This window comes from Athene noctua, chromosome 7 (genome assembly GCF_965140245.1).
Source record: "Athene noctua chromosome 7, bAthNoc1.hap1.1, whole genome shotgun sequence".
NCBI lineage: Eukaryota > Metazoa > Chordata > Aves > Strigiformes > Strigidae > Athene > Athene noctua.
The window spans coordinates 31,728,609-31,754,967 of record NC_134043.1 but is presented as its reverse complement, the minus strand read 5'-3'; the positions used below and the strand labels follow the sequence as shown (position 1 = coordinate 31,754,967).

The 26,359-nt window shown below is 38.9% G+C and overlaps 1 protein-coding gene across 4 annotated transcripts in view; it reads right to left on the bottom strand.

The window, feature by feature from the left end:
* ERBB4 (erb-b2 receptor tyrosine kinase 4) overlaps nucleotides 1-26,359 on the bottom strand; it is a 648,261-nt gene that overhangs the window by 123,603 nt on the left and 498,299 nt on the right. For all 4 annotated transcript variants that reach the window (XM_074910349.1, XM_074910351.1, XM_074910348.1 and 1 more), the window contains exons 17-19: nucleotides 10,618-10,750; nucleotides 7,877-7,999; nucleotides 6,285-6,383 (exon numbers count right to left, since the gene is read on the bottom strand). In XM_074910349.1, coding sequence (XP_074766450.1) covers nucleotides 6,285-6,383; nucleotides 7,877-7,999; nucleotides 10,618-10,750 — 355 coding nt within the window. The remainder of the gene's footprint in view (nucleotides 1-6,284; nucleotides 6,384-7,876; nucleotides 8,000-10,617; nucleotides 10,751-26,359) is intronic.

Below are 26,359 nucleotides of genomic sequence, written 5' to 3'. Positions count from 1 at the left end.
GAAGGATGACTCCAAGAGATGAAGTCCCAGCTCTGCTGAATTCACTGGCAAGTTCACAGCTCCTGTTGATTTCAACAGGGCTCAGGTTTCCCCCATCACCAGTAGCAAGCAAAATCTCTTTCCCTCACTGTATTTTCCAGTTAGTGCCTTATGCCAGCAGAACTGTTTCCAAACAGTGTATACACTTTCTCCATACAGCCACATGCTCTTGCATATGGAAAATTAACTGTGCCCTGCACATACACACACATCTTACCCTCACATACTATGAAAGGAAAAATTACTGAAGTAAGCATTTAAAGAGAAAATTATTGCTTAAGATGGAAATAACAGAAATGTGGCCTTGCAACAGTTAATGTTCAGATGGCTAAAAGCAGTTAACCTTCAGTAGCTATCAGACTTCCAGCTTCTGTAGAGGCTGATCACTCTTGGGGCTTGCGCATGGTATGCAGAGTTCTCAAGGACAGCTTGATTTCTGGCATCTCTGGACAAGTTGGAAATTGTAATTGCAATCACAGTGAGCTTCTGCACCTAGAACTGACAGGCAAACAGTTTCCCCTCCTAAGTGGCTATACTCACCATGTGCGTAAGTGGGAGGAAGAGGGGAGACTGCACAAAAAGGAGTCTACAATCAGACGAGTTAGGTCACCCCTTGCCCCCATCCCCAGCAACTTACCATGATAGAGTGAAAACCTGTTTGAATTGCAGCTGAAGCACACTGCCAGGCAGTGCAGCACCACTGCTGTTCATTATCAGCTATTCTTACAGAGATCCCTTATGACAGTTCGAAAGGAGACAGTTCGAAAGAAGGATGTTTACGTAAATGACAGCAGATGAGGATAAGAAAAAAACTTTCCCTGCTGCCATAAAGGATTTCATTTGATCCTAAAGCTGCCCTTTAAACTGAGGTTCAAGATTAACTCGGCTGTATTTCCCAAGCAGCCATGCAGTCAGTGGAATGACTGTGGGGTGCCTGGATGTACTATCCAACCACTGTTAGTAGCAGTGTCTTTTCAGACTTTCAGAAGCATCTACATGGACAGTGAAGACCTGGATCACACACTTGGCTAGGTAGTATGAGATGTATACAAGGAACTAAAAATAATTCAAGGGACAGACAAAAATATTTCTCCAGTCGCCTACATAGTCGTATAAGGCAGGATCTTACAAGGAGACTCAGTGTAAATGCATCTGTGTCAACTGAGAAACTGTATATCACAGAGCGTGTCCACAGAGAGAAAGAAACAAAGAAAAGCATCAAGACCTATCCAGATCTCTGCAGGTTTCAGCTGAACAGAAGATAAAATTCTCTTTTGCTAGTCAGTTACACGATTTTTTCCTCTTGAAACCTCTGAACCAAAGGTAAGTTCAATACGTCTTGAGGACTTGTCTTTATCACAAGACAAGCTTACAATTAAGGAAAAGCCATTTCTCCTTTTGCAGTACAAGACAACTGACTGGTTTATTAATTTAGTTAATTAGGCCAGACATAGATAAAGGATGCGGGTATCAGCCCCCTATATGCAGCTTTAATTTGTTTGCTGCATGCCTGATGGAGGTCATTGTCACTTATTACCTTTACACTTCACTTGACAAATGCTCTCCTGCACACTGACACTGCTCCTAGAGACAGCAGGGAACTACAGTAAGTCCAGGCGAAGTCAAGAGGCCCCTTAGATCTTAATTATAAAACCATAAAAGAAACCAACTGCCTCTGAAGCTCTCTTACCAGGAAACAAATGAGAATGGGAAATTTATTTCCAACCATAAATCCCAAACCCTTCAGTTTAATTTTTCCCAAGTTAACTTTCTCACCTAGCTAAGCAGCACTGCCTTCTATTATTAGCTTCTGGCCCAATATCAGCTGACCACCATCAGTCAAACTGTCTTCATCTCAATGAGCTCAGGGACTCCCAAGGAACTCTGTGTATGCGGACTTGTGCTTGCAGCCTCTAATTATTTTCTAACAGATAATGGAGCATTTAAGTTCAGAGAGGATAGATTAAACTTGTAAGTGGATCAAAACCCTGGACAGAATCACAGCTCACAGGATTACTTCCTGGAAACACCAAGCTTAGAGGGCTAGAGAGGAAAGGCCCTCATCAATTGTCTGTTTGCCCAGGACATGTTACTTTAAAGAATTTTTTTTTTTAGCCTCAAAGATGGTTTTCTATGCTTTCCAACTGCACTGTGACTTTGGAATATGTTACATTATCGGTCAAGCATCTGGTTTGATGTTAAACCATCTGATCAGGCCAATGGCTACTTGACTTATCAGACAATCATAACAGTCAAATAATTTGAGGCTGAGGAGGGGAAATTGTTTTTACAAGTGAAATTATAAGTCCTTGTTCTACTATTGAGTAGCCTCTCAGCTGCATATTTGCCTTTTTTCCTCACAACAAGCCTCTTTTCCCTCCTTACAACTCAGGACCCTCGTATATTCTGTTACCAGCCTTAGGGTAAGGAGCAGGATATCCTTCCCTCCTGATACCCGCTGCGTCCACTGGTCACTGCCCTCTCAGACATGCTTGCAGGCAGACCAGTAGCAAGAACGCCTGCACTCTGAATTCAAATTCCAGCGCCCTTCGGGGGACAATGAAGTGTGACCAGCCAAGCAGGGAGGAGAGACTATGCCCCACAATTTAAGCACCTAACTATTTCAACACCTGAGGGGAAATCCTTTAGACTGTGAAATTATTCCAGAGATAATACATATTCAGAAATAGGTGGGGAAAAAAGTAAACCTACATTTTACAAAACAGTAGCAACAACTTCTGCAGGGTGAAAGCAAATCCATACAAGTCCACATGTACATTCTGTTTCTGCCCTGGAGAAGGTGGTATGGGTTACTTAGCAGACTTCAGCTTGCACTGTTTTAACAGACACAGACTACTGCAGTGATAAAAACTATGTAAGACAGCAAGGAGCAGGGTAAAAGAAAAAGAGCTAGCTGGGAATGTGTGCAGAAAGTCCAGAAAATACTCTGCTGCAACTCCCTAAAGAAGAATTCTAAATAGGGGATGTACTTTTTGAAGATGGCCAATTCATTGTACCCTGATGGGAGGAGGGTGAGAGGTGTTTGGCCATAGCAGGTGCTAACATCATGCATTATTTCATTATAGTCATTACAGATCCATTAGTGGGTGTTCAAGGTGCTGAAATTACAGCCCAGTAGCCAAATTGTCGTTCTTTACTCTTTTAGCATAATATTTAGCAGAATTTCAGGAGCTCACAGAGCACTTTTAGACTTACATTCTGCCAACATTAGAAGTTTTGACCAGAGCCTATGGACAATGCCCCTAACATCTGTACTAGCTATTTCTGTAGACACTGAAGTGTCCCAAGTACTCTCTCTGTACACAAACTGCTGTTTACTAGATTGGCTTTACATTCTCCAGAGCCTCTCTAAAAGGGAATGCTAAGTTTTACTTGCAAGTACAAGGACATACAAAATTGAGTAATTGCTGACAAAAGCACACCTGTACTTGACAAGTACAAAAAAATTAGTCAAGGGTGTGACTCATATAGTGACACCTCCTTCCCACTAACCTCCTCTTCCCATTCATAACCGACATGTCAGACACTTATTTGAGTTAACCCTCACTATGTTCATAATGGCACTTAGCCACTTACATACCTTTACAAAATCTGACACAACTGCTTTTAATCAACAACTATTCATAATACTCTCATTATTGAAATCACAACTGATGCATTTTGCTTGCATGTGTACACTTAAATTTTCCTCAGAAACTAACACCAGTACACAATACCAAGTTTTATCAGGATAGTTATACTGACCAAAGCCTTGGGGCGAGAATGAGTAAAACATGTTTTTCTACTGTAAGTTACTCTTCAATGAAAGATTCTTAAATCATCTCCTCATAATAGCTTAAAATTTTAAAAAAGTTTAAAACTCTGTCCTTTCTGGGACAGAGAGGAGCAGTCAATTTAAAATCATAAACAATGTCTAGGTCATCCTCTTGAAAAATGTGGCTTGTTTCAGGATATTGATGACTGAGTTAGGAGGTGAAGGCGGCAGGAATGTCTGTACGATTGCCATGAATAATTATTTCAAAAGAATGAAATTAAATCATCTTCGTCAATGCAGTACAGCAAAGGATGTTACAGACCAATGTACATATATCAAAAGCAGCACTGGTACGAAACATCTTATTTCTCCTTATTGTCACTTAAATCAACTAATGATGAACTCCAATATTTTTTTTGTTATGATTAAGAATAACCTTTAGGTTATTATTAACCTCTAGCACTAAAAATAACTTTAACTATTCTCTCACCCTGTTAGCACTGGGTCAGAGACTCATGTGAAACTGCTAATTTAAAGAGAAACCTTTCCTAGTGTGGCTGTACCTTACATAGTTAAAATCACTAGAGTTTCCAAAAAACCTTCATAATTTCTGAGCCGTTTATCAGATGTTACGATGCATACACTGGAGGGAAACGTGATCCAGTGAATTGTCATCTGATCAAGCTGAGCTATGAAACCTCAGACAAGTAACTTTGTCTTTTAACAAGGACCTTATGTTTTCTTTGTAGAGTGCTTCAAGGTTAATCAGTATCAGAGAAGGAGATATTACCATTATTTCTCTATTACATCATGGGTCAAATCCTCAGCCGGTGCAAGCTGCCTAGTTCCACTGACTTTCATATTGTGATAACAACTCCCTCATCCTGAGGCTGGAAGCTACATCACTGACTGCCAGCATCAGCCATGGAGCACAGGTCACATTGAGCGCCCTTGCGCTCCCTGCACGTTCTCTTCTAAAGGGCGCTGAATACCAGCTCTCCTCCTTCTGGAGCTCTACCATTAAAAATACACTTGACCATTACTTTGTCCATTAAGCAAACATCTGATCCTCTTCATCACTTTAGTGCAATTAATTCCTTTTGAACAGGGCCAAAATGCCCTTTGTTTTTTATTTGTGCACAATGATTATTGAATGTCATCAACATAAATGTACAGTGCTCCGTAAAAAGCACAGGGAATTCCTTCATCTATACAGCCTTCGTTCAATGGCCTAAAAACTCACACATGATAATTTTTCTGAAGTAACTAAATCCATAACTGTACATTTCTATTCATTGCTAGATAAAAGATATAATGGGAGTACATTCTCCTTGTGGTTTACAGTCTTACTAATGCTTACCAAATTAAGCCTATACACTGAACAGATCTTCAAGACTTAAGAGCCCTATGTAATTTTCAAGTTCATAAGAGTGATTTACAAAAAAGTTCCAATTTCTATGATCTGTCAAAAAATTGTCACTGAATGGGACATACACATTCACAGTGTCAATGAGGCTTGATCTTTACACAGAGGTAAAATTTGAGTGCACAGTCTCCATGAACATAGAACATTCATGAAAATTATGATCTTGATCTCTTATTAACAATATTTCAGATTAGTAAAGCAAAAGGGCTTTTAAAATCTGGCATATTTTAGTTTCTTTTCCCCCCCTCCCTGTTACACTTTTGCTGCTGCTAGCAGTTCCTGAACTCTCAGTGCTTAGTTCTTAGGACCACTGAAGCAGAAGCAAGCTGAGGCAAAATTTCTATGCTGGTGAGCTCTGCACCAGCAGACTTGCATACATGGCAAGATGCTCCCCTGCAACTCCTCTCCCTCGTCTCTAGCTTCTCTGCCGTGGAAAGATAAAATAAAGAGGAGTTTCACAGCCTTTCACTGATGGGAAGACCATTATATAAGAAAACTCCAAGCATCTTTGGGTCCATGACATCTGCACACTGAAGAACCCAGCCCTTCATTACCATGGCACTGGCATTAGCCTGGTAGCCCAGGTACTTACAGTTCTGGGATGGAATGATCTACAGGCAATAAACTAATCAGGTCAGAGCACTGCCTCACAGAGATCTGCCTAGTTCCACAGCTTCAGAGAGGCAGCACTGACCTACCCACAGTCGAGGTGTAACCTTGGTTGGTTGGTTGGTTTTGTTTGGACATTGTTGCAACAGAGAACAGTATGGATACACATTAATAATGAGACAGCTTGTCCAAGACTGAGGGAAGGAGAGAAATGGCCTACAAACAAAATTTCAGCAGCTGAGCTTTTCTAGGAACATATTGTAGCTCTTGCTGAACATAAGAACTGTTGGTTCTGTGTACAAGCCTTCTTCTACTATTTAAATATAAGGTAAGAAAACTAGCAGAAATACCTCTTTACAATGTGGACTACAGAAAGACACCCGTCCCATTCAACCCCCGGCCCTGCCAAACTCAAAGACACTGATCATTTCTTACATCCATAAACTCCACGTTGGCTTTTGGACCAGTGGTCTCATTAAGGATCTTAATGGCCACAGGAATCTTTACGGTTTCTCCCTCGGGGACCCAAATACCCTAGAAAAAGAAGAAAAAGTGACAGAAGACAGTGACAACAATGTTAAAAACTTCAGAGCTACAGTTCTTTTCGATGCATTGTCATATTATGCAGATCAGTTACAAACCTCAGAACTGAGAATACACAAAGCTATAAAATAATAAAAATCTCAGAAAACTACTACTTATACCAAAAGTAAACCCTTATGTAAAATGAAAGATTTTGTATCAGTGAACGTCCTCATCAGGCCACCTTGATTTTCCTGTCCAAAACAGGGTTTCTAGAGAGTATTATCAACACATCAATGATGCACATACTTTTTACACTAACTACTGATTTTGATAAAATTACACAAAAATCTGGATTTTCTGTCTGGACTCTGATGCTAAACTCACTGAAGCTGTCATAAAACATTATCACCAGGTCATACTATCATGCAGAAACAGGACACCCCAAGAACAGTATCTTTAGAATGAAACATTTAGGGGTTATTTCTCCAATTAATTCATATCTGAGAATTAAAAGCTTAGATGTCTAAAAAGAGAACTTTAATTTTAAAGTTGACAAACTGTGTGTCTCTCAGGCTACTTTTCCATCCTTCTTGATTATTGCTATATTCTTGGCAACCTCATGGTACCTATCTCTATCACTTTAATATTATCTAAGCATATTGAAACTGATGATTCAAAAATTTATTCCCATGATCTTGTAGATGTAGTGACCTGGGTCTGTACTTCCTCCATTTCCTCCTCAGTTTGAAGACAGATGCAGTATCTGTCATCTTCCAGTTATCTGACCTACCACCTTGATTTGGCAGGTTTGGGTTGCTCCCAAAGGGTTAGGTGATTGGTTTGACTTGCCCATTAAGGCCTACTTCATGCCCAACATGAAGATTTGGACATGACCAACATATCTTAAAAAAAAAAAAATCATCTTTAACTGAAGTATTTTTTCCTTTGTGGGGTCTGCTCTTACATCCTGGTTGTTAAAAGGTGTATTGACATGACTAATCTTTTCTATTGAAATGGAAGAAACAAAAAGTATTATGGTTTAACTAATGACAATATTGTTTTACAAGGTATTGTTACTATTATAAGACCCAGGTGACATGTGCAAAATGACAAAGTTTATCTAGCTTTCCAAAAGTGTACTGTAAAGCCATTATGTAAGAACAGAATGACAAACTTTCATACTGCATTTTAATATCAAGACAGCCCAGCCTGTGTAGTCCTCTCGCATGCAAGAATGATTGTGGCTGACACTTCTTTTCTCACCAAGAAATAATATCTTCATGTCTGATTAAAACTAAAGTCAACTTTTGAGCCTGTCTGATTAAAACTGAAGCCAACATTTGAGCCTGAAGATGTGCTCCTCCCACACAATTCCACTATACTGAGTTTCCCAAATATATAGGGCTCTCGAACCCATCCACAATACAGGGTGCTTTGCTTCAAAACTTGACTGTTCAAAAGTTAACTGAGGGAGCTCACTGCTGTATAGTGAAGACTCTTACCTTGTACACAGTTCCAAAGGCTCCAGAGCCAAGAACCTTGACACGTTTCAGCTCAGTTTCCTTCAGGATACGAAGCTGTGCTTGGTTGGGTGCTGTGCCACTTGGAGTCAAGGGTTCCACAAGCTATGAAGGAAAATCCAACAGTCTTAAATATTTGAAAATGTGAAGACCCGTCAGACATTTATAGTTGGACTGATTGTTTTCAGTAAATACTGGAATAAGACAGCGGTAGGGTCTGTTGAGCACTAACCTGCCAACTCATGGAAAGATTTCTCACCTTCAAAAGCAAACAAAAAATGCTGTGAAACCAATAAACCTTATAAAGAAAATCCTCACTCAACATGTAATAATTTCCACCAGGAACTGCATGATGGAATTACAAACTGGAAATTGAATTGGTGTCACAATAACATACCCAAGGACTCTTGCTAATGGAGACAGTATAAATATTTTCTACATGGCAGAAATACAGCATTTATTATCAGTGCACGACATTCTATTTTTGCCCATTTTAGTGTCTTTTAAGTTGGCCATATTTCTTTTTAATAGCCCTTACTTAATGGCTCATCACATTCTTATTTTGTTTTGGGGAAGGGACTATTTTTCTGAACTTCTGTTATACAACACAGGAGGACAGCCTTAAGGAGAAAACATCTTATAGCAGACCACTAATTTATATCAGCCAGTAATTTACTGCAGAAAAGGCATAATTAAACAATTTGCTCAAGATGTCCCAAGAAACTTTGTAAATGAACCACAATGGCACATTCAGTTTAAAATGCTCTCAGATCTCAACGTTATACTGTCTCTGCCAGAAAAACAATGCGTCTTAAAAAATAAATTAAAAACACATGAAAAGGACAATTCACTAAACAATGAAAAACAGTCTGTTCCTTTACAGGCTGAATAAAATAGTTCAGGGCTACTCTTGCTCAAATTGGTTTGAACCCACTACAGCATTTCACAGTTTACAAGGCTAAATGCGCCATGCTCTGCAGTTTGAGAACTACTTCTATGTCTCTTTGAGCATAATGAACTACTTTATTAGTTGACCAGACTTAATTAGTTTCGTTCAGGTAAAAATACTGGTATCTGGAAATTATTGGGGTAAGGAAACCTAACAAATCCAAACAACAGCAAGTCAGGTTATCACAGAAATAATCTGTGAGCTGTACTTTTTTTAGGAGTGATTTATCTTTCCACCTTTCCACTTTAGATGTCCAGTACTTACACCATAAAAAAAAAAATAGACAGACTGGTGGTACACTTCTGCATTTTCAGTTTGTGAAGGGTGAAAACAGCTTCTGTGCCACAGTCCACCAACACAGGTATGGCAGGGAGAAGCATTGTAGGGGTCTAAAAAAGTGCTTGTAGAGTTTTATGGAGAATGATCTACAGTAAGACTAGGTCTGTTACAGCCTCCAGCTAGAAATCGAGACTTTAGCTGAAGCTATAGTTGCTTGTGGGTTTATCTTGGGATGCTCCTCATTTAATCTTCAGTTTCTAAGCCAAGACAACAGCTTCCCCACATGTTCAGTAGGAGGTCTTGGTCCCTCAGGAACTAGTGTCAGCCACAGCTTTTATCTGAACAAATGGAGAATCAGAGCTGGACTTCAGAGCCAATACTTCCCAAATGCAATGAAAACTACCTGCTTAATATAATTTATACTTAAATAGGGGCTGATACAATGGTAAGATTTACATATCTAAAGGCACTGAGTATTGTTAAGCTTTCTATACAGATGAACAGTATTTAACTAGCAACACAAATTCTAGCCAAGCTTCAAGATACTTAGGCAAACAGACTGGGGATGCAGAAATCATTTGCTCCCAGGCTCTATAGTGGAGATGAGTGGGAGCAGGACCCTTAGAACAGAACAGAAGTCAGTACTGTTAACAAAGCCTTATCAAAGAATCACTATCTAACATCATTCCCAAGCTTTATTATTTCACAAAGGGGGACCCTAATTTAAAAATATCATCACTTGCAAAGTGTCTCAAGTATAGGACTGTCACCTTTGCTGTAAACAACATGATTTAATGTTATGTTTAAATATACTTCCTAGATTTCCCCCTCTACTACCGGCATTTCAAAGAGCAGGATGGAGTGGGCACAGCACTCTTTCATATAGCTCCACTACATATTTTTGCTAGGAGAACCATGATCTTTATTTGGTTAAGCTCTGTGAAGCATCTCGGCTTAATAAAATACATTATTACTACTGATCATGACTACAGGCTTTGACAAAATCTGGACCACAAAGGCTCTGTTGTTCCCAGTGCCTACATTAAGTGACAATCTCTGAACCTAAATATTCCTGATGAACTTAAGTTTGCATCAGAGCTTGCTGAAGGAACTTACTTCAGTCTTAAAAGTTCACCTCAGTATGCACTGGATGAAAAACTGTAGTATTCAAGCATGAGAGCTGCTAAATGTACTGATGAACTGGAATGGAAGCTCAGTTGAGAGCAGTATGTGAGTTCAAAAACTTGACGGAACATGACTTTGTGATTATGTGGAGGTTTTTGGTCTTCAAAAGCCATAAATCTGTATATGTACAGAAAATTAGTATCTTGAAATAGCTTCATTCTTTCCATCAGTTTAGTCCTGCAGAAGGTAGCAAAAGGATTTCTACAGATCTCTCTGGTAGCTGGATTGAAGACCTGAACATCTTTAATATAAAAGCAGAACAGCTCTGCATATCTTTTAAAATATTCTGTGAGAAGCAGCACACTCTCACCTCAGTCTCCAGGAATCTTCGTAATGCTCTCTTCTTTTTAATGCTTTTGCGCCGAACGTACACGGCAAATGTCAGGCCCACAATGACGATGATGAAGAGGCCACCAATAACTCCCGCAGCAATCAGAGGGGTTCTAGCAATCAGAATCAGAGACTTTATTTTTAGATAGGGCAAGAGACCAAAGGATGGTTGGGTACATAAAACATAATCACTTGGAAAGCTTATTGACTGACTTACAACCAGAATTTCTAAGTCAGTCCAAATGGGAATTCAGGGGCAACACATTAACTTTTCTTGGTTTTAATCAATACACCAATTCTACTTTTTTCAAACTTCCATGCACATGTGAGGAGTCGTGTGGACAAGGAAACACAACATGCACTTTGATGGCAAACGCAAATCTGCATTGGCAAAATAAGGATACAGGTATCTGCAGTTTTCCCACAAGAGCTTTAATTGTGCTTACTCTTTGTCTCCATCTAGATTAACTCAAGGGCTTGTGCACTTAGGGGAAAACAAACTAACGGAAAATTCCCAAACTATCAATATGATGCGCCTTTCCAAGCATGGAGGAATTGAGAGGCAACTTCAAATATGGTTTCATAAGACAAATCTGGAGGCATCATACTCCTACATCTTCCTCAGGTAGAGGATATTTACATTTGAACAACATAACTCGTGACTAGAACCACACACCCTCTTGGAACTCCTGGTTCATTACTATTACACACAAACATTTTGGCCAGAGGTTATGGCTGCACCCATCTGGTTTTGCAGTGGCTTTTCAGCACAGCCAAATCCCAGACTAAAAGACTGGTGTGTTGGAGCCAAAAAACTCCTGCGAACAATGCCAAGCAAGGCTCAGCTTTTGTATAAGACCTGTTGTGCTCCCGCTACTCCTATAAATACTTGCAGCTTTCCAGGCTCTTGAACAGCATGAGCTACAAGTACTAATTTGTTTTGCCATAGTGATAAGCTATAGTAGACTGGCATCGTGGTTGATACTATACAAGCTCAAAACAAAGAATGTCTCAGAGAGTCACTCTGACTTAGGTGACCACATGCAGGGATCGCCTACACAGACAGTGGAGAGAAGCAGGCTCCCTCTGAAGAAAAAGTAAAAGAAGTAGGTGCTCTGGCTCAGTTTGCTTTCTCTCTCTCTCCCTGCGCTGTCTTTATAGGATGGGTAGCGGTCTCCAAACCAAAACCTTAAATTAGGATTTTCACAGCATACCAACAACTTACCAATATAAACACCCTCACAGCATCTAAAATCCCTCCAACAATGACTGGACAGTAGCTGAAAAGTTGGGTAAAAAGAGACAGCATGACAACAGTATAAATGGTGCCAAACCCACTGTCCGGTAACTACAAGAAAAAAGTACTACTGTTGAGATTGTTGAAACATCACTGCCATGCTTTAACAGCCTTCCTCAGTTATGTCTGAAGGATTAGGACCTATTAATAAAAATGTGCCACACAGCTATTGAAAATTTAAAGGAGTCTCCCACAGAAATAGTAAATTGATTTATCTGACCATTTCTTCTTCTTGTTATGTCCTACCACAAAGCAGAGCAGTAGGAAGCAGTGCCTTCAAACCTGGTTTGGTATATTAAGGTGCACCTACATTACCACTGAGTACCATTTTGAAGCCCTAAACTGTCCTAACTGTCCCCTGTCACTGCAGTTTGGTACAGGGAGGTCCCAAAGCACACAATCTGAATTCATGTCAGATACAAACCAGAAGATACGTTTCTGAAGTGCACCTAACGTGCTCCAGCCTCTAACTGGCATTAAGGTCCACAGGATCAGACTAGAGCTAACCCAAAGAAGCCTTGCAGCAAACATAGCCTAGACATTGGGACCATTACCTGTTTCATCCTCCAGATCCAATCCTGTTGTGTTATTCGCTTCATGTTAAAGAGACAAAGCCTCATACTCCCACATCTAGTTATTAAAGCGCCATGTTTAAAGTACTACTATCATGTTTGCCCAGGGAAAACACATTAACATTACACAATACTGTAAGGCCTATTGTAGTTCAAAGACTTTACGATGAAAACCATAAAGCCTGCAAATAAAGGAAGCTGAATTTTGTCTGACTGTGAAATGGATTATGATGCTTGGGAAATACAAGTCCAGTACCACCTACTCCTCAGGCAGAGACACTCCTTCATCTAGTCTGGTTTTAACACACACTGCACTTTCTAATCCCATTGGTTACTCTGCCAATTTTGAGTGCAGAGGTCAGATAAAGGACCTGTCATATCTACCCAAAACAACTCTCCTCTTCATTTGCACATGCTTTCCATGATGTTGATGCAAGAAACTCTTTAACAGGCAATTATGAAAAACACTGGACATCAAAAGACTTCTCTAGAGCTAGTAATGACTAATGGTCTTGAGCAGAGGAATTTATTACTTTTATGCTGTATGAACAATCATACAATTTTTAACAACCACCACCAAAGCCCAGACTGACAAAACAGGCAGGAGATCTCTTGGCTTTAAAGAGCATATTAGTAAGTATCATAACAACTGTCAAAATAAGTAATTAGAGTTTTATGGTACTGTGTACACTAAAATGGCCCAAACGATATTTATATGACAGACCATAATAAGGAAACAGTTCCAAAGGAGATGTAAGGACTAGTGAAGTTACACATTCCATGAAGCCCTTTTATTGTTACAGAGAACAAGGGTTCAAAACAAATTTTTATGATCTATCATGTCAACTCTCACTGACTCTTTAAAAGAGAGTCCTCATAATTTTCAGTAGTGATTTGAAAAAAACCAAATAATTTTTAAAAAATTCACCAAACAAGCACTTAGTTATTAATGTGAAATATGCTGTAATGGCAAATTATATCTGAATTTTCAGGAGGCACCATCTAAACACACTGTTAAGGAAGCTTAAAAAGGGAGCATAAAAGGAATAATACAGCATGTGAGAAAAAACATATTTAAATGCTAAACAAATAACTGAAATACAGAAAAAGTTTTATTTCTAACTCAAATAGTTGCCTTCACTCCTTGCATCAAAACCATGTCAGAAACAAACATCACAGATCTAAATGGATGTGCTTGTATACTGTACAGCTTCTCCTCACGCTGCTACTGAGCTAAGCCCCAAAGTCAACAATCATGTGTTTTATCTGCTACACTACCAGGAGACAAGTCACTGCCTTCAGTGCTTTCTTGTACTATCAGTGCACTTCGCTGTTGTTTCCAACCACACGTAAATTATTTTCTAAGCCCAGTTTTCTGAGTATCACCTACCTCATTTGGGTTATTTTTACTTATATTCGTTAGGCCAAGCTTGCTTTTCTATCTATTCTGCTAACATCTTCAAGTTTCCCGTATAATTTCTCTACTATTTTCATGTTTTCAGTGTCTTATATGTAATACCCTGGTGAATTTCACTAACATGCTGTTTACCTTTATTTTACGTAATTGTTAAGCTTGTTTAACATGGATTACTGTAAGGTAGCACTAATCAGAGAACTTGCTGAAGACATGAAACCTTTCTCCCATTTTGTTTATTCAATCCAATCCTTTTTTTGCATATGCACCTAACCAGCAGTTCAGCTTCACATACAACCGGACACAGAAATCTCCTTATCTCTAGTGGCATTAAGGGCTTAATCCACTTACATTTTTGTTACATTGTTGTCCCACAACCACTTCTGTGAATGCAATTCGCTACATTTGCCACTTCAGACTACTGCCTACTTAAAACTAATTCTGTGAAAGTTAACAGAAGTGATGTTGATGCAGAGAAAAAATTTTACTACCAAAACCCCCTAGTTTTTTAAAAGTAATTTTTAAAAGCATGGAGGCCTCATGTCTCTGTTAGGGCTCAGAAAGGCTAAAGTCAAGCAAAGAGAGGTAGTCTTTCCATGTCAGTCCTGCCCATCCAGCATAAATAATGGACAGCCAAATGTCAATCCTAGCTCACATTTCTTTCAGCTCCACCACAAACCAACCAACAGGAAACTTCTTTACACACTGAAAATCTACCCCAGAGGATGAAAACAATCTCTGTTAGATGTTTCTGGACTTTTATGCTCATCAAAATAGCAGTCCAAGAAATACAGCCCTGAATCATAATTCAACCCCACATAATGAATTTTCTATCATCCACCCTTCCCTCAGCTGAGGACAGAATACCCAATTAACGATTGGAAAAGGTGGCAGCAGGGCAGTCAGTGGGAGGGAAAAAAATCACAACATGTTGAAAATCCTGCCTTTTAAACTGGAAACTGTGTATCTGTGACTAAAAGTTGAAAGTAAGATTCTATTATTCCCTTAGGAGAAATGAATAATATATGTTTCTTTTAAATGTGTACTGTTTTTTCATATTTAGAAAGATGTAACATCCACTCCCACACACCAAAACTGAGACAAAAAGTTCAAAGTTAGTATTCCAAAATGGACAAGGATGCTCAACAGGGGGGCTCTGACCATTCCATCCACTCCAGAACATCAAAACATTTGCAATTCCCACAGTGCTTTGAGATCAGGTATTAAAGCCTAATTAGTGATTTAGATGAATACATGGTCTCATACTTTTGACTGGGGAGTGCAGCAGAAAGGGCAAAGGAAATACAGTTGCAGACCATGGAGTAAAGCAGAGAAAGAACACCTGCTTTTCTATCTTTGGCCCTAACCCATCTAATATGATATGTAAATAAATTGAGCGTTGAAACTGAGCTGTTAAAGGGCTTTAAGTTCCTGCCTCAACCTTCCCCTTCTTTATGTTTTATTTGTATATCCAAACAGGATTCATTACAACCTTGAATATTTGCTAAGTAGTCGCTTCTTGTAAATTTTCATTATCAAGGCATTATTTTCCCTTGATGGACGATTCATACATTCTGCATTCCTCACTCCTTCCATCAGTGGGGAGTTCAGCTGACTTTGAAGCTGCACTTTTAGAGATGTAATGGATTCTGCTAATCCTGGAACAATAATCTCAGTATTTAAAATATACAAGATAAACAACCTGACTGAGAAGCAAATCCATGTATGTTTTAATAGCTTCTCTCTGCTGTGCAGCACTCCCCTGGCAGCGCTCTACAACCACAACTTCCAGAGTGCCTGGTGTTCACGAAACTGTGCTCCCTGGGGATGGGAAGAATTCATCTAATCTTATTCACATTAAGACGTGCTTTGCTTTATTTTTTTTTTTTTTTCAAGAACAAGGCTCCCTTTTCTCTTTCTCCACCTAATTGAGGGTGTTTGAACACTGACAAATGTCACTATTTATGTACAGATTAGGAGATTTTATCATGTGTAAACATGAATTTTAACTCACAGATCATGTCCTAATTACCACCAATTCCACATTTAATCTAGATATGGGCAAACCGCATTCCACTGTACTCTCAACTAGCTGTAGTTAAACTCTGGTGGCAGGCAGTTCTAGTCACAACTTTCTAATATGCAAAATGACCACAATGCTGCAGTCTATGTCTAGGTCCAATTCAGCAGTTAAACATCAGTTTTAACTTCGGACAAGGCTAATGCTGACAAACAGCTATCTACAGTCAAAACTGCTTTTTCCTTACTGACACTGGTTCCTATATTGAAGCCTCCCTCAAGCAAATATTTAAGGACATTTCTAGATCACTATAATCAAGTTATCTGTATGCTCAAAGGTTCTTCACTGGCTTTGCCAAATGAGAAAAACATGCAGAACAGAGACTTGCAGTCTTTAACTGACAGTGTACACCCTTTCCTCCTCTAGTATACCACTAACTGAGATGTGCTGTTGAGACCAACTGTGCTGTTAGGATACATCAAAGTTTTTAACATACAGTGACATCATTTACTGAAGGTCTCCACATATTATATTTTGGTTATCAGACTGTTTACTGAGAACACCAAGAAGACACAAACAGATATCTTATGTGCATTCTTTAGATTTTAAAAGTGTGTCCTACTCGTGCCTCTTTTTTCTTTAAAAGTAAGATTCCCCATTTCACTCAGAAAAATAAATGAAGACAAAGAAAAAAACTTTAAGTATAGCATTCAAAATTAATATAACCTAGGATTCTAGACATTAATATGCACTGATTATAAATTTATGACATCTTTACTATCAGTAAAGCACATACGGTGCACAGTGAATTTCTTTAAAACTAGTTTTAAATCTGAACGGCATAATTTAAGAGAACCACCACATTTCTGTTATGTTTGCACCACAAATTACTAAGAACTCTCAGTTTTAATTCCCTGTTAATACAGTTGACTGGGAATAAATACTGAAATCTCTGTGATTACAGTATCAATACAGAGACTTTTCATGGGCCTCTCTTCTTGCAAAACTGAAAATTCCATCTGACATCTTTTGCACCCCTGTTATTTTTAGGCTGAGACTTTTCTGCCACAACATAAAAAAGAAATGCTATTGTTTAGAACTTGCACAGTGACTTTGTTTCGAGGCTTGTGCTTTAAGTAAACAGATTAACATTCCTTGTAAAATATGCCAAGTCAGGCCCCATACAATGTAGATTGATTTATCTGTGACAGAAAGCCAGTTAAATCCTCTAGATTGGACACACAGGTGAAACCAGTTCATCAAGTTAAAGAACAATCCTCTTTATAAACTTGTCATATTTCCCATTTTCTTTGGGAACTGTAATATTTTGCTTTAAATAAAGAAAACTAGACCTGTAATGACCATGGCTGCTGACGGACTGCTCTGAAACTAAAACCATCAACATTAGCTCAAAGAGTTTCTCTCTGCATAAAGCATTCCTGTTAGAAGCAATAAACTCAGCTTGCTTCTCTGCAACCAGTTGCAGTCAGCTGGCTCTATGATTATGTCTGCGCAAGTGAAATTATTAATAAGAAAACATGCTTTTCTCAAGTAGAAACATAAAGTGCATCTTCCTGTATGACATTATATGCTGAGGGACTACTCTGTCTGATGGCACTGCTTTCTATTTATTAACTGTCAAATCCAGAAGTACCACAGAGCAGCACAGTCTGAGGCAGAGCACGTTACATCGCTTGAGGAGCTGGAGAAATATAAGGTAGTGCCCATATTAAAATCAGTAGGTAGCCAAAACATTCAGTGGGAGCTGGGTCATATACAGAATACAAATCCTAGCATAAAATTGGCCATTGAAACTGAGCAGGAACATTCCTTCACTCCATGATAGGTGTTCAGGGAAGATTTTTATAACGTTTTCTTCATTGCTACATTTTGGTTTCTATTATCTGTTCTAGCAGACATGGGCAGGCCAATTACTTTCACCCTACAGCCTGTACGACTTCTCAAGCAGAAGGCTGAACTTGAGCCTAAACGGTTCAGAAATTATTTCAACCTGCCCTCAGCTTTGCTCCACCAACGATTGTACAGGTGAGTGAACACTGCAGTCAGTATTTATAGGAATTCATTAACATTTCAGATAGCAGCTTGATTCAGTCTAACGCATGCCATTTTTTCTTTACAGTTAACAAACAACTATGTAGATAGGTGTATGTTCCAAAGTTTGGAAAAACAATCAGATCTCTGAGGACATGTATTCGTGATGAATTAGACATTCACTCACTACTTTGTTCTCAAAATTTTTGGTACCAAATGTTTGGTACAGGACACAGAAGAAAATTCACTTCAGTTGGGTGATAAATCAAATCATAAAGAATAGGGAACAGGAAGGAATGCTCAGGAGTATTTTAAACAGTGAACAGGCAGAAACCTGCTTGAATACTGTGCTCTTCCTTCTGCTATATTTTTTAAACACTTCCCAAATTCCAATGGTGGAAAGTGCTTGTAATTCACTTAAGCTCCAGTTAAGTGTTTGCTGAAATTGAGCTATTCAACATATGAAATATCCAACCCTTTTGATTGTTTTTTGGAATGCCAGTCTTTCCATAGAGTAATCGTTCAGAAGATTTAATGAGCACAGAAGAGATTTTTCTAAGTGGTTGTGAACCCTGGACTCTCCTGTTCCAACCTTTGAATCATATGGGACAGTGAGCACTTGCTTTCACAAGCTCCAGGAGTATTTCCCAGTAGGGAACCTTCAAGGATTGTATTAGGGGACCAAGTCTGAGATTCTGTCCTGGATCCCCTCTTCCTAAGGTTTCATGACTTTATGTTTCTCCTTTGTGAGAACAGATTCTGTACATTAAAGAGAGCCCTAACTTCTGTCAGACCGCTTCTGGTTCAGCTCTGCATCTACAGTCCCATGAGCCATCTCACCAAGGTGAACAAGCCTCTTCACATGAGTGAGCAATCAGACTAAGGTTCAGCACTGGACACTGGCAGAGGGTGGTGGTGGTGGGAAAGCCATCAAAGCAAAACAGGACATGATAAACTGATGAGAACAGAGCTGTCATACTGTGTTCCTGATCATCAAGTTTCTTGTCACATCCAATCATTCGGTTTGTGATAAATGTAGAGCTTAAATGGGTTTCAGCTGAGATTTTTTTAACAAGTGGAGGCATTAGAGCATCTTTTGGACCTATGTTTGAGATTGGAGATTGAAGTTAGAGCACATGGAGGATGTGTATGGAAATTTGGAAATATGCACCAATATCTCATGCATGTATTACATTCATACATACATATACACACACGATTAAAAATTTTTCCTCAAAGTCTAAATCAAGATGGTAACACTTCAACATATTAACACTTAATTCCACACTTGTATAATGTATATATAAATATAGCATTTGAGACATTTATTGACTACTAGTAATGATTTAGCTACTCCTCATTTGAGTTCTAAATATGCAGAATTTATCTTTGTGGATGATAGCAGGGAATAAATGCAGCCATTGCTCATAAATATCAAGGAAAATCCAAGGTAGATAAAAAACAGGGTACATCACATTATTTCTGAGTATGCCTGATGCTGCTTTCAGATTTATCAGTATTATTTTACAAGGATAGCATTCTGTTTAAATGTCCTACACAAATTATATCAATAATTAGAAAATCCCATTTGATTATGGGGGAAAACTCACATAAAATTGAAATCCCCTTCTGACACAAGGCTTATACAGGATCATCTCCTATATGATAATATGCCCAAAAACTCTTTTATGTTGGTAACTTATCAGTCATCTCCCAGTAGTTCTTAAACTACCAAGTAGGGCAGAAAGAAACTCTGGTGTATCATGCAACTACTCTTAATTCTAGTTATCATCCCACTGCCACCATTTCCCCAGAGGCCATTCAGAAAAGAAAAGTTCAACTCAGAAGCTCCAAACCCACCCACCTTCATTCCTCTCCTCTGTCTCCACAACCACCCGAAGGAATCTATTTCACTTCACTGGCTGTAAAACAAGCCAAGGGAAACGAGCCTTTGTGAATATTATCCTCATTTTCTATTCTCAGCTCAACTGATGATTTTTTTTTTGTGTCTATGTACACAGCAACCTCCTATCATCTTGATAGTCACAGATGTGACTTGATTAGAAAAACAGCTTGTGTCCATGGTGAGGATACTGCTCAGAGTAACCTAGACTCTACAACAGCTGTTTTATTATGATTATTTTGCAGTACAGTATGGCCCACATAAAGGCAAATGATATTTTAGTAAAACAGCTCTCCCTTCTCCCTAATTGCAGGATGATAGAACATTTCAGAATTTATTGCAGATACCACCTTATCTATGCATCTTCCAAATGTTAAAAATACTTGTCTTCCATTAGCTGCTGAACTCCCAGAACAGAGCAGGCCAAACACCTGGGAAAGCAGTGATCCAGCTTAAAAATCTCTTTTTCCTATTTCAGCCACAAACCCCTTCCTCTGTCCTTGTTACTAAACCCCTAAACCTAAGTACCAGCCTCTCTGGTAGACAGTGGATCCTACTGACTTTTTGTGCCTTTTAGGCCTCACAGCTTCTGAAGCTCACTGGGCTCAAGAAAACAGAGAGAGAAGGCTCAGACATCTTTTCTTCCCCACCTCTAGCATAAGGCCTCTCATTCCACTTAAATACTTCAAATACACATATTTTTTAAAGTGAGAAGAGCACAGAAGGGTTGATGAAACCCACTAGATAGAATACACACAAACATACTGCTACAGCTATAGGTTTTGGCTTGCTTTCTTAGTAATTGTCTTTTTCTCACTGGAATTTTCCTGGAAAGGGAAAGAGCTTCTTTATTTTAAAAATTCATTGATTAAAAGATGATTCAAATATTTCAAAGTCTGGAATCTGGAGCCTGATCCACTGGTTGATCCAGGAAATCAAAGCAGAGAGAGTTCACACAAAGCTGAAGTGTGAGACAGCACTGAACTTAGCCTGTGTCATTTACATCTACAAGTTATTTATATGCAGAGGATATCACTGCCACGAGGGAGGGAAAAACTTATCTACAGGAGATGGGACTATTTTCAAGCTAGAATATTATCTCTTCTATGTGTTCTTTGTCTATTATCCTGACTGTGATTGAGACTACGCATATTAACAAATAGTGGTCCATTTTTAATGCAGGAATACTTTTTACTTTTTTTTTCTCCCCTCTACTTCAGACTATGTGGGGCAGGGAAAGAGGTCATTTCTTTCTGAAATTTATACATTTTCTTTAAGGAATGTTATTCAATCAAGCAATGCCCACTGATACAGAGCCCACTGAAATGACCTGAAAATATCCCAATGGCTGAGTCAAGCCTACTGGGAACAGAACAGACCAGTTTGGCCACTACCATGCTGGTTGAACTGCCCAGCTAGAATTAATTAGTCCTCTTGCCTCCAGTCTATCAGGTCATTGCTGTTTCTTTGCTTATAACCAACCAACCTACAGGATCTATATATCATGGTCCATGCTCCCTGAATTATTTTCAGATTAATTTGTAGATTAACATGCTATATTGCCAAAAGTAGGGATCGCAACGTCTTATCTCCTCTTCAGCATGACCTGTAAGATTATACTCAGCAACACTGATAAAGCCTACAGGTTCTAACTTGGCTGAACCTTGACACCATTAACAGAAGGAAAACAGATGGTAACAAATAACTAAAAACACATCCTCTGTCCTTTTGTTTGCTTCTGCTTTTCCACTGTCACCTTTTCTTTTCACTCATGTTATGCTGCTTTACAGCTTCTGTGCCTTCTAAGAAATATCTGTGCTACTTTATTTCAGTGAAATATCTAAACATCATTAGGTTTACTACAACTAGAGAGCTATGAGTTAAAATGGAACAGCAAGTAAAATAAGAACATGCAATGAAAATCCAAAGTGAGAATTTTAAGAGGCAAGTAACACCTCAGTGTATTGCTATGATGGCCTGTGTTTCTAACGGACAGACAATTTCACAGGCGGGGTATTGGGAGCCTAAGACAAATTACTTGAGGAAACAGTTCACATTTCTTACTTAAAAGGCTGATTGCATTTCAGACAATTTTCCTGCAACTACTACAAGAGAGACTTCACATAATCTACAAACCAGTGATTACATTTATCAGAAGTTTGGCTTTTATCCTGATGGTACAGTTGATTTTTTCCTCAAGTTTTTGCATAAATGCCACAGCTCTTCAGGATGAGGCATTATCAGCTCTGCCCCAGAACAGGCAAATACGCAGTAAGCCCCTCCCAACTCTCTGCCAATGAAAAGCTCAACCAGAACTAGCCAGCGTGTGTTTTTCACATTATCCCAGCATCTTTCTTTGCTTGTTTAATCATTTTTTCAACCTCAGATAACTATAAAAATGATCATCTGCATTATTTTCTGCAATATGAATGCAAAAGAGCTTGTTTACCTGTGTGTGAAGATGGTGTAATTAAAAATTTACATCTGATTGAAAAAAAGCATAAAGTTTTTTGACAAAAGTATTGTCATATCTAAAGAAAACTTCATTTGCAAAGGTTACATACAAATAAACCCTATATCTAGATACCATGCTTTCTAAAACTTCATAGTACCAAAGATACAGCTCCACCAAAGTATCTTCCAGGAATGGAGGGGAAGGACAGTAAGAAGATTACTTTATAGATACCAGAAAGGAATAAAACTATCCCAAACCCAAACGCAGTCCCCATCTACAGTAGGTTACACAGCTTGACATACCAACATTGATCTGAAGAGATCTAATCAAGTAGACTTGACGGTATACATGCTTACAACACAAGCACACCATGACCAACATACTGTTCTAAAGAACCCCAACCCAGAGGCTCCCATTTTATGCAAGAATTGCAGCTCCTTTATCACCTGACAGGTCATGGTGAATAAGCCAGAATGCAGAGAATTAAGTCTTGCCTGGACTCTAAACTCAAATAAATGTTATGTAAATTGTTTAAATTCAAAAGAGCGACAAATCCTGCATTACGCAGGTAGACTGGAATTAAGACAGTAAGCTTTAGTTCTGATTTATTATATGTTAAATATTAATGAATTATTAAGAAGCCATTCACTAAGGTTTAAACAACTCTACATCTTACATATTTCTAAAGGTCTACAAATGTATTTTTAATAATAGATAATTAATTTATAACAACATTAAATCTAAATTAAATCCTCATTTCAAGCCATAAAAGAAACCCATTGGAGAGTGGTGAGATATATACTGTTGTTCTATAATAAGGTCACTTCTTCATGACACAATTTTATATTTGCATCATATATTATTTGTGTAGCCAAACCAGTATAGACACACAACACAAGGCTTATGTAGCCTGATGAGAAATAAAAACAGTGACCTCTGCAACAGGGCTGGTGTGTTGTTTTCCATTCTAACAAACCATTTCCAATTTGGAATTTCCTAATGCTTCTTGTATTTCAGCAGTGACCTATCACACTTGGCCTAATCAGTTATTTTTTCTGCTCATAGTTTCAGTAAAAATAATTTAGTCAGTTTCCCGAACAAAGAATTTTCTTATTTTAAATGTATTTGAAAAATTATTTTGCAACTTGTGGTAGCAAAGCAAAAAAAAAAGCTTTTATTGAGAAGTCTCTGCAATGAAATTTGATTATGACCTCACAAAACTCCAACGCTTGGTAAATATTGTGTTAGTACATTCTCTATATTTCCCATGACACTCTTCATAAAACTGAGCCTGCTGTTAGGTGGGGCTGAACATATTCATACAGGTCACCCAGCTGGACTTTGTACTCAGGCAACAGGGGGTAGGACTTAATGAACACTTGGCATGAAGTTCGGGGATAACAGAGGTACTATGAAATTCATGATGTTACCTTGTGTGCTAAGCAGACCAAACACAAGTCCCCACACATTTCTGCAAGAAACTTGGTTGCTTGCTTTGTAAGACCTGGTGCTGCACTAATGGTTCTTCAGAGCTCAGCAGCTGAAGAAGGCACAAGGGCTGGGACATACCGAATGAGACAGTAAGGACTGCCACACCTATATACACAAGAAGACAAGCTAAGGCAACTTCTGTAAGCTCACTGTGCCATTTCTCTGTTTGGCATGCACCACTGTGCTATCATGAATATTACCCAAACCCATTAAATGAGCACAGTGCAGAGAAACTTGGCCTGTGAGTATCAACAATCTCAATATACTGCAAGAGTATTTCATTCATATTCCCCTCTTTGTATAACAAACTACTAGAAACATCAGATTTCTGGCCTTATTCTATCCTGTGCACTCTCAACAGGATCCTCAAATTGCTGGAGCCACAGAACAGATTTTAAACAGCACTTGAGTGACACTTGCTTCCAGTTCTTTCACTCTTCCAACCTTAACAGTTTATTCCTCTCTATGGTAGCAGATCCTACCAAATACTTCCATACTATGAAACCACACCAGACAACCCTACTGAGTAAAGCAGAAGAAGTAGAAACCTTTGCAGATCCCAGAGAAATCTTTCTGAACATGTTACAGAACAGAAGCTATCATACAATGAGAGCTTTTTTAATCTGTGGTCAGATCTGTACAGCACAAAAGGAAAACCCACCTAGCCCCTTTCCTAAGTAGATGAGTCCTACTAAGTGGGAGTGGTAAAAAGGGGGGATCTCAAGAAATCACTATGGTGACTTTCATTCATGTCACAAGGTTATTCAAAATGTATTCCTCCCAAGGCTTTAGGCAGTGAAATGTTGCTGTGTCAAGAGAAGTGCCCACAGCAAAGGTCTGTTTGAGAACCAGTTCAGTAGCAGAAAGTTCTCCCACAGAACAAGGTTTTCTCTATCAAGTCTGTCCTAAACAAATCAAGTGTAAGTTCTATCCAAACCACAGAGGTAGGACAAGAAACAGTCTTTTTTCTAGTCTTGATTCTTAAAAAATAAAAACAGATCTGTTTCTTCTACTGTTCTGTTCTGATACAGCATCAGAAATGTCCATATTAAAAGTCTCTCAAGAGTAGCATCTTCTACCAATCAAGTAATGTAGCTTAGTTTGTACTCACAGATCCTATTTTTCCTCTTATTTTACACAGAGATTCTCTTCCTCTTCCCCTCCAGAATGACTATAATTATTCTATAAAAATACAGAGCATATGGAACACTTCCCTCCAAGCAATGGAACAGAGCGCCATAAAAGCAATGAACATAAGCAGTTTATTAGAGGTGGTTTCCCTTCCCCATCATCTACTCAGAGCTGCTGTGAAATTCTATTGAAGTCATACTGTGCAGGGGTACAAAACAGCTATGAAAGGATTTGCCTGCATTACATAGGGTTTACTGTTAATTAGCTCTTGTACACACACGCAGTACATAAAACCAGCTTTTTTTTTGTTTAGGAAGCGATAATTTGTTGAGAGGATGTCCTTTGTTGATATAAAGCTAGCATTACGATTGTAATTTGAGTTAACATCTACACATCATTTTATGTAACCACTTGACAACGGTGGTCCTGGCTAATTAGTTTCTGTTAGTTAAAAGGGAAATGTAAATGAAATTTTCTTGGGGCATATATAGAGACAAACATCAGCTTACTCAGACCAGTAACATCAAGGTGCTAGCTCTTTCCTATCATATCCACCACAAGCTTCTGATCAAATCTTCAGATTTGCAATCTCTCACGCACTGGAAAGCGGAAACTTCGTGCGTCCTTTGATGATCTCTTCTCTATTAGTATTAAGCTGAATGAATCACAGGAAGGATGAAGATATTTAAATTCATAGTTTAAGTAGAAACTTTGTCTACAGCCTAGCTGGAATAACTGAATTAGCCAAATCTTTCCGGCAGACCTGGGAGCAGGGGTGTGTAGAAGAACGAACCTTTTGTGACTGCCTAGAGTACTTTTCTTAATGGATGGCAGAGTAGTATTATTACAGTTTTCCAATATTCCTTTTAGGCAATCGTTATCCAAATCTTTGAAGCAGGCATACCAGAGCTCCTAACAAGTATGCTCTTCTACCCAAAGACACCATAACTGTCAGAAGGAGGAGTGTCATTCTAGTGAGGGGTGGGAAAGGACAGTTAACTCCTTTGGGCACTCTGGGAAATTCCAGCCTCCATCTGCTTTCTGTCTTTGCTTTGGTGATTTCTAGGAAAGGTTGATATTAGAAGGTGGGAACCCACACTGAAGCCTAACAGTAATAACCTAATACCTGCTCTCTTCCCCCCCCCAAAAAAGCAGAGAACAACAGAAGAGTTATGAGGAGCTGAGAAAAGCTGGGACACAAGGCTCGTGTCTCATGCTCCCTGGGCTGAGATTCTCAGCACAGCAGGGACATACGGACGGAAGGAGACAGAAAGGAAGACAAAGCAGCAGTGACATTAGTTACATGCCAGCTAAGGACTCCACCTTGCATGGGGAAGTCTCTGCTGGCCTGTCCCACACATGCAGGCCTCTGTGTCATCTGAGCAGC